We start from the raw sequence: 8,669 nt of genomic DNA on the forward strand, positions 1-8,669 counted from the left end.
TTAATGCTGAAACCTTAATTCTGGGACCATTTTTAATAATGCCATCTCGCCATTATGAGGAAGCACCAATCGCATTTTTGTAAATGAGATGTGAATGAGCACATATATGTGTTGGTCACTCAAGCAACTCATAATTTTTTTTTTTAATTATGGCAATTTAATTGATTTTTTACTCATCATGTCATTTGAGAATAAGAACCATTTAACATTTTCTCATCAATTTCATATTTCATTTAAGAAATACTTATATTTTTTAACTTTCGCTTATTCAATTACTGTTGTATAATATTTAATATACATTCACTAAAATTATTCATTTTATTACTTCATAATATCTATATGAAAAAAAAGGCATGAGTAATTTTCCTTCACATGATTCCCTACTCCCGATTGTATAACAAGTCATATATATGTGTTCGAGACATTCAATAAAATTGAAATGACTCGTAAGCGGTTGTAACCAATCGAGCCAACCTTACCAGACTGAGCAACATGAAGTTCCATTCCACAGCAAACGGAAGTCAAAAATCATAGTTAGCATGCAAAGAAACGAACACAGACAAACATAGACAGGCTAGTCAATTACTTCTCCACATAAAGCAAAAACAATAGCCAAAAGAAAAGGAAGGCCAATTAAAGACTACAAACAAGATCGATCTTTCTAGGGTTTCTTTGCAATTCATCAGGCGAAGTCAATTCCCGAACCTCTGTCGACCCTTGAAATATGGCAGGCTTGCTCTTCATCTTACACTGATAAACAAAATCCTTCTATCTCTCACTACTAAACGTACCATAAAGCAAAGGTCGTTAAAAGGTTCGTTCTTGACTCCCTTTCTTCTTCTCAACTTATCCCCTTCATCATCCTTCCCAAGATTTTACTTAGAGACTAGCCCAATTTCCTTAATCGCTAGCTTTCCTACTCCATTAGAATGGGTTTCTTTCTTCGCATGATGTCACCCTGCAATTTGAATGGAACATAAATCGAAGAAATTAGCATGCATGCTAAATTAGTGATTTTAGAGCATCAATCACCAAGTGTGTCAAATAGACAATATGATCGATGAAGCAATCTGGTGTCAACTGCCCTTGTGGCCATTTATGATTCATTAACACCTGACACGTGATGATTGACAGCCAAAATTGAGGGTTTCTCCATGTAAATACACTCCATATATAATGCATTCAGCGCTTGTGCAATATGCATGGTTTGAACTCTAACCAAATCAAGTCGGCCAACATGACCTTTTCCAATGGCAGCATTAGGTTTTTGAGATAGATGAGAGCTCCACAAGGAGCAAAAAGATTGAGAAAATTTGAAGTTTAGGTTTTGATGAAAGCAGGATATATATATATATATATATATATATATATATTGCTGGATATAAAGCAAGAGAAATGGGACCTAGCTAGAACTCATAGGAAATAAGTTGATGTATGTCGTGAATGGATTAATTACTCACCACATGTTAGCTTCCTGGTCAAGTATCTTCATGGGTTGTGATCACAGGTCACTGCAGCCTTAATCCGTTCAACTGTGCACTTGATCAAACTATTCACTGTTGCAACTGATCCGAGAGACAGCTTCGCATTTGGCGCCGAGTCGACCAGTATCTGGAACGCAACCGTCAAGAGTGAACCTCCTGATCCAACCTCGAGGATTCCTCCACTGCCACCATTGCTGAGGCTGGGCCCATCAGGAAGAATAGCAAAGCCGGATGGAAGGAGAGCCACATAGTCTGGATCCCCGCCACTTAAGACCACATTCATGGATACAATATCCACGGGAGCATAGATTACATAGGACCCAGTCGAGTCCGTGCAGCTCTCCTGAAGTATGAGCATGTTGCTCTGGCTCGAGTTTGGGCTCTGCCAATAAATTTTTCCACGAAATATTGAATTACTAATTTTAATCAATTACAAGCTGAAAGAAGAATGATTTTATTGCAAGAGTTTTAAGATGAAAGTATTGAAACACAATTGACTTACATTCACGCGAAGTAACGAGACACAGTTACCCGGATCTCGGCCATTAGCTATGTGTGCCATCTCTTGCACCTCACCCCCATTCGAGAGGATATCCCACTATATTATTTTCAGCAGAGATCAGCACAATGGTGAATGCGAAGAGACTAAAAGTTAATGATTTTGAAAATATATAATCAATGAATCAATGTACTACTTGTATGTAAAATTTTGCACAAATACCTCGCTCCGGGAATTCTCGTCCCGCAGAAAATCGAAAACTCGTTTTGGGGGGACAGGCAGCCAGAATGAGGTTGCAGCGCTGAGGACGATCCCAGGAGGCCTACCTGGATCATCAGCACTCTTCCTAGTCATAACCCTAACATCATCTGAGCCTGTCGCTGATAATGTTGTCCAAACATGTGCCATTGAGGCACCAACTCCACTCGAAAAGCTCATCACCATCCTCTCTGCCAATTTCAGCATGCTTTTCCTTCCCTCCGGGGTTGTGATCACTATATATGTTTAGTATTAATTCATGATCAGAACAAATCAACAAACTCAAGAATATAATTACTGAAGACTTGAAGTTTTGTAAGTCAAGATATTAACGGAGGCATAAGTATAACGAAGCATCACCACATAAGTCTCCCGCAGGGATGTTGTTGGCCATAGAGCTTGCGAGGCGTTCACACTGTCGGTCCAAGGTCGAGACCCAACGCTTTGCTCCAAAAGCTATAGTACTATCTACCAGCTGCCTATATATGTTATGGACTGCTCTATCATCTACTTCAACATGCTCGACCCATATAACCTAGGTAAAAGAAGCCATTAAACATATTTGAACCATGGCAATTAATTATATTATAGGCTCAACATCTAACAAGGAAACCGAGTACATACCTTGGAGTAGCCATTGGGCAATTCCTGAATTAAACAACCCGATGGCCTTCTTCGGCTCCTAGGTACTGCCCCTGGGTGTAGGCTATCTAATGATACATCAACCACTGCCCACATCCCATCCGCATGCTGCTTACAGTAGCGCACGAAATAATTTTCTCGAGTTGGGACAAGTGGTGAGGGGACCTGGAACTCCGCAGTCATCTGGAAAATCCATAGACTTTTAGACATACGACGGCATATATCGGCCTTGCGTATCCTTCCATGAAAATCAATTCATTCAATGCATGAAGCTTTAAAATTTAAGAATAAATTACCACTTGCAGAGCTCCATTGTAGTTTCCAGCTACTCCAGTTGACAAGACCTGTATGGTCATTGCTCTTGAAACTATACCGCAAAACACCCTCGACCATTGGTTCTGTGGATAATATAAAAATGTTTAGATCATTCGATATATATCTTATATATATATATATATATATATTTGTTGTCTATTGACATCCTTTTAGGGCAACAAGAGATCAAGACGAATGTTTTTATTAAAGGAATAGGAAAACAACACACATACATACCACATCCATGAGTGTCTCAACCAGGCTAATATGGTTCATGATAACCACAGCAGAGTCCCTCGAAGCTTCCGACCTCAATTCCAAGGGCTTCGGTCCAATACCCCTAGGGAAGGTCCTCAAATACTCGTCCTCATTCAGTACCTCGGTGTAGTGATCGCCAGGGATCCATAAGGGCTCTCCTGCTTGTGCTATCCTTATGAGCTCCTCCATCGCAGCTACAGCAAGTTCTACAATCATAGGCTTGTTGGCTTCTGTGGGAAGCGAGATTGACCGCAGGAGATCACCTCCTCCATACATTTCCCCAACAAGTCCCGACTGAGGCCCAAAACTCCCAATTCCATGGTCGAAAGAATGGCCAGGCCCAGCCATGTGTGGAGAAAGTTGAGAGTAAGAAGTCAATGGCTTGCCTACATACTTCGCTGCGATGCCTGAGATCCGGTCAATCTGCAAAGATGGTGGAATTTAAAATGGAGACGGAAAGAAAATTTGATTCTCAAATCATATCAAAATAATATCACTTATGGTCTTTCCGGTTTCAATTGACCAAACTCTTGGCTTGAGATTATTTTCGTTCTGCTACATACCTCTTCTCGTAAACGGGCATTTTCTATCCTCAAGTGCTGCTCATCAAATGACATTTCACCGAGAGCTGCTGGACCACCACAGTTGGGGCATGTTGCATTGGCTAGGGCTTCCCGGTACCTTGAGTTCTCCACTTGGAGCTTTTCATTTTCAGCTTTTAATACCGAATTCTCTTGGCGCTCATGTTGGGCCTGGAGTTTTGAAAGTGAGTCATATGACTAAATAACCTCACGATTGACAATCGATTCATTAATTTTAATTGCTATTAAATGATTGACTATGGGTGAGTGTACATGAGCAAGATATATACATTTGACGTCGCATTCACTTGTGTATTCTGCACATGGGTCTTTCTCATGTGAATCAAAAAAACATTTGCCTTTCATAGTAGAAACTTATTTGGATCTATCAAAATCCTCTGTAGTTTAATGACATATATGCATCTATATACATTTATATATAGCTAGTGTGAATTGGAACAATGAACTGATTCTTTGCCTTCTTAATTAGTAACTTAGGAGCTTGATATGATATCTACAGTTATGAAAGAAATTTCAAATATTTGCAGAATTATGTTTAAAAGGAAAAATGCAAAAACTCAGCCTGAAGTAAATACAGAAAGAATTTTATATATATCATGTACGTCATATGTAAATGTACCTTCATTTGGGTACGCTTATTTTGGAACCAAAATTTAACTTGTAAAGGCTCTAATCCTAGTTCTCTACTCAGCTCCTTCCTTTGTTTGTCATCGGGATGTGGACACTCCTTGAAAAACCTAGCATGGCAAACTCAAAATCTCGAATCAACTCAATCATTAACAAGAAGAAACTGTAAGAAGTTTTAGGGTTTCACTTACGCTTCCAGCTCTTGGATTTGGTGCTGGGTGTGGCGATGGTACCGCTTCTTCTTGGGACGCTGGTTCGGGTCAGGATCCTCCCCGGAGGGGAACTCCATATTTTCAGTCCCCGATTTGTTCTCGAAATCATCATCTCTCAAGCTTCCCATTTCACCCTCCGAGGGGGGTTTTGCGATCATGTCCAGCAAGTGGTGGTGGTTGTCGAACATGCTTGGTTGGAACATATTTGGAAGAACACCTACAACATTCCAAACCTACCCTTGATTATTCGTTGTGCAAATAACTTATACATTAACTAGCTAGCAGTACCGCACTCACTACGGTCGGTCTGTTTATATGCGCACTTGCTTAATTGTCAGAGAAAGGGGGGGAGAGACTAAGGAAGGAGAAAAGGCTTAGTAATTAATGTGGTGGTAATGGCAGGGCATTACGAGCGTTATCTACGAGATTTTGTGTGGCAAGTAGTGCTCAGTGTAAATCCACTGTCAAACTTGAGAGATCAAAACTAACGGAGCTCAGAATCACACTGAAAACACAAGTCCAAAGTACAAATCGGTTTCAAATTAAAACAAACACTCATTCTGACCAGCAAGAATAAACCTATAATGATCACATCTAAGGTAAAAAAAATTACGCAAGAATGATGCTAGCAAAATCCTGAAAACATATCTGAAAATGGGATGAAAGAAGACAAAAAAGGGGGAGAAAATGACTTTCGGTTTTGGGGTTCACACAAAGTCAAGAGCCTCTGTCGCCCTACGTGCCAAAAGACTAACACCCACCCTTGAGGGAGAGACATCAAACCCAAACCCCTTCCTGTTAAGCCTCATGCGGGATTTCTCTTCGCTCTTTTGCTTAAACTAAAAGTCAAGGCCAAGTCGACCCCCAAACAAGAGATATCTCAACTAATAAGCTAAGGATACCCAAAAAATAAGAAAGAAATTACGGAAAACCCTCGCTGAGCGGAAAGTGCTGCAGAAGCTATGTCAAGGCGGATGTATATGAAGATAAACATGCACACTCAAACTATACATACATATATATATATATGTTTATGTTGTAATGAATTTTGAGTATGATATATGTGCAGCTGGTTTTGAGAATATTTAAATGGCTTACTTGTAATGATGCTTTGGGAGGTTAAAAGGTACGGTGGCCACCCTCTTAAAGCATAGCATAGAAGAAGAAGAGCAAGAGAATTATTGATGAGAGTGAGATTAGGTTTTTGCCTCTGTGGCCGTTTTGGAAGGGAAGAAGAAAGAGAGAGAAATGGATGAAATGAAGAGGAAGAAGAAGAAGAAGAAGATGATGAAGATGAAGGAGGAGGAGAGGAAGAAGGGGGAGGAACAGGTGGAGAGGTTGTGGCAGAGAGTGAGGAGTTATTGCTGAGCCAAGTGAGAGGGTGCGATAGCATTTATGGGAGGTATAATTGCCGAGAGAGAGAGAGAGAGAGAATCTCACGTTCAAATTTCTTATTCATGAGGTATGTATGTATCTATCGAGGGGTTCAGGATCGTCTTCGGTCCGTGCTTCGATCTGCAATTGATCGGTGCAATTACATTCGAGATCAAGCAATTTTTATTTTCTCTATTTGTTGAATCATCAGCATCGGCTATCATTCATATACATTCATGGGACCGGAAACATATTGGATGGTTGGAACTTACCGTTGCTCGTCGTGTATGGTTAATTGATTTACGGGTTACTGGAATAACGAAAAAGCCCTAGCCAGCTAGCTTTAATCCATCTTCTACTTCGGTGCAAGTGCTTATTATGGCTTCTTGTACGCAAGCCATTTATTTCGATTTGGTTTATCTCCTCAAACTTCACATTCTCCAGAGGTAGTTGCTCAATTTGTCGTTCTTTTACCCTGAAAAACACAAATTAGAGGTTTTGTGAGAGGAAAGATGATCGATAGATTCGGCAGCAGTACAAACCAATAGAACAAAAATCAAGACAATAATAAAATCGTCGAGCCATCGGCCAGTGGCTGGGGATAAGAAATAATGACACCAATATGTATGTTTTAGTGTACATTATATGCATATTGATTGATTGAGGTGGGGAGTAATAAATCGAATTAGATTCGGATTTGGAAGTGATCTTTGGTAAATGAGCATTGTTCAACTCTGCTCTGTTTAACTTGCATAAAAACAAAATTGGCCGCAACATTTGGAGGACTGGTTAGTTTGACTAGTGCGCTACAGCTCGCTCGTGAAGAGAGAGCCATTGCGCTTCGGAAAAATAGTTTTGATAAGAACAGGGCATTTGCTACAAAAAAAAATTCAACCGCCCATTGTTGACCATCCTTGTGCTGCTGCGGCTGGATTCCACATGAAGGAAATTGCTGCCCATTGTTGTCAGGTAGTAAACTAGGATTGAGCAGAGTTGAGCAACACTCATTTTTCAAACAGGCTCCTCATCATTTATCTGCTTACATTTCTAGCAGATTAGATTTCTGCGAACTAATTATGTAGATCCCGGAATTGTACATGCCTTGTGGAAGTCGATATAGATTTCTTCGATGACAAATCGACCATACTTGCATGTGTGAGCAAAAGTTCATCTCTCCTACCCATGCATAATCCCTTTCTTTTGGAGCACAGTACAATGTATTTCTTTGTTCATTCATATTGATAATGTTGTACTGTTCTTGAAAGGGAAGTTATCAAATCTGGCAAGACTGCCGCATGCATGATCCAAACTTGGTTTAATTAAAATCGTGAACCTGATTTTTTTTTAATTACTTCATACTTAAATTGGAAAATTATTTATCGGATATCCAAATCATTCACGATCCCTATATCACATTTTAATCACTCCAAGCAAATGACAAATGATTTCAGAAAAAGTAAAAATTTGTTGGAAGAGTGTTACTTCAAACAATGATAAGTTCTTATCAACTCCACTCTGTAAAAACGAAAAACATGTGTCACAAATCACCTCTAGCTTCCTTTTTCTCTTTGACTATAAATGGTAAATATTTTTTTGGGTGAATTAAATGGTAAATATTTTAAAAATACTGAAACCTTTTTTTTTTTTTCCTTTTCTTTGCTGTCGATTTGTGTGTATCTTGACCACTTAATATCCTTATCATATTAAGAGAACCAATGCATTTAATGGTGCAATTAAGTACAAGGATTTGAATACGTTACCAAATGGAGATTTGCAACCGTTCATTGCCGATTTTATTAAAAAAAGAAAATCTTATCGAAATAAACCTTAAATCATTTTCTCGGACAATGCAATGCTTGAACTACACAAACAAAATTTCCTATTGACCTAATACAAATGATCAGATGGTAAGAGTGTGCGAGGTAATTCTTTTTTATCTTGTCCATGCTCTAGACATATGAAAGTGAGTTGTTTAGGTTACTTTCCAGCAATCCCTGTCGCGAGGAATAGAAGACTGAATATTGACTGTAATGATCAATAAATTAAGAGACAAAAGAACATAAAATGCAATAGTCTTTTTGCTTAAATACTTTTACAAGGGCGTGTGACAATCAGCAAACGTTCAAGACAGGTACCTATGACGTTTGGAACACGTAGGTTATTAAGCTTAAACGAGCATTTTCTTTTTTTCTTTTTTTTGCTTTTTTAAATAATAGGAAGGCCCTTGCATGAAGATAGACCGAGAATGGATGGAGCGGTAGGAACGGAATATAGGAAATTCTAACAATGTGAATTAGATCTAAACCCTTGTGGTTCACAATGAAATTAGAGGAGCGTCACAATGCTAACCAACCCATCACAGCAAATCATATATTTGATACATCCTACTTGTTCAAGT

At 39.1% G+C, this 8,669-nt stretch overlaps 1 protein-coding gene across 3 annotated transcripts; it reads right to left on the reverse strand.

Moving 5' to 3' along the window:
* Nucleotides 1–457: 457 nt before the first annotated feature.
* LOC116209564 (homeobox-leucine zipper protein MERISTEM L1-like) lies at nt 458–6,230 on the reverse strand. Of its 3 annotated transcripts, none has more exons than XM_031543229.1 (12): nt 5,996–6,230; nt 4,877–5,114; nt 4,678–4,795; nt 4,020–4,208; nt 3,436–3,879; nt 3,180–3,281; nt 2,866–3,066; nt 2,602–2,776; nt 2,206–2,477; nt 1,987–2,082; nt 1,461–1,866; nt 458–958 (listed from the first exon to the last, which is right to left on the reverse strand). In XM_031543229.1, exons 2-11 carry the CDS (start codon nt 5,098–5,100, stop codon nt 1,489–1,491), a joined length of 2,199 nt encoding a protein of 732 aa, XP_031399089.1. In that variant the 5' UTR covers nt 5,101–5,114; nt 5,996–6,230; the 3' UTR covers nt 458–958; nt 1,461–1,488. The 3 variants fall into 3 exon arrangements, with proteins under 3 accessions (XP_031399089.1, XP_031399090.1, XP_031399091.1); XM_031543230.1 differs by having other exon boundaries at nt 4,877–5,130; nt 5,996–6,131; XM_031543231.1 differs by lacking the exon at nt 5,996–6,230 and adding an exon at nt 5,195–5,517.
* Between the last annotated feature and the right edge of the window lie 2,439 nt (nt 6,231–8,669).

The sequence above is a fragment of the Punica granatum genome, chromosome 5 (genome assembly GCF_007655135.1).
Source record: "Punica granatum isolate Tunisia-2019 chromosome 5, ASM765513v2, whole genome shotgun sequence".
Classification (NCBI taxonomy): Eukaryota; Viridiplantae; Streptophyta; class Magnoliopsida; order Myrtales; family Lythraceae; genus Punica; species Punica granatum.

Coding starts and splice junctions, on each gene's coding strand:
- LOC116209564 (XM_031543229.1), bottom strand. CDS start 5,100: ATGTTCCAACCAAGCATGTTCGACAACCACCACCACTTGCTGGACATG. Junction 3,067..3,179: donor ACAATGGAGCTCTGCAAGTG/GTAATTTATTCT, acceptor TGGATTTTCCAG/ATGACTGCGGAGTTCCAGGT. Junction 1,867..1,986: donor TCTCGTTACTTCGCGTGAAT/GTAAGTCAATTG, acceptor ATTTATTGGCAG/AGCCCAAACTCGAGCCAGAG.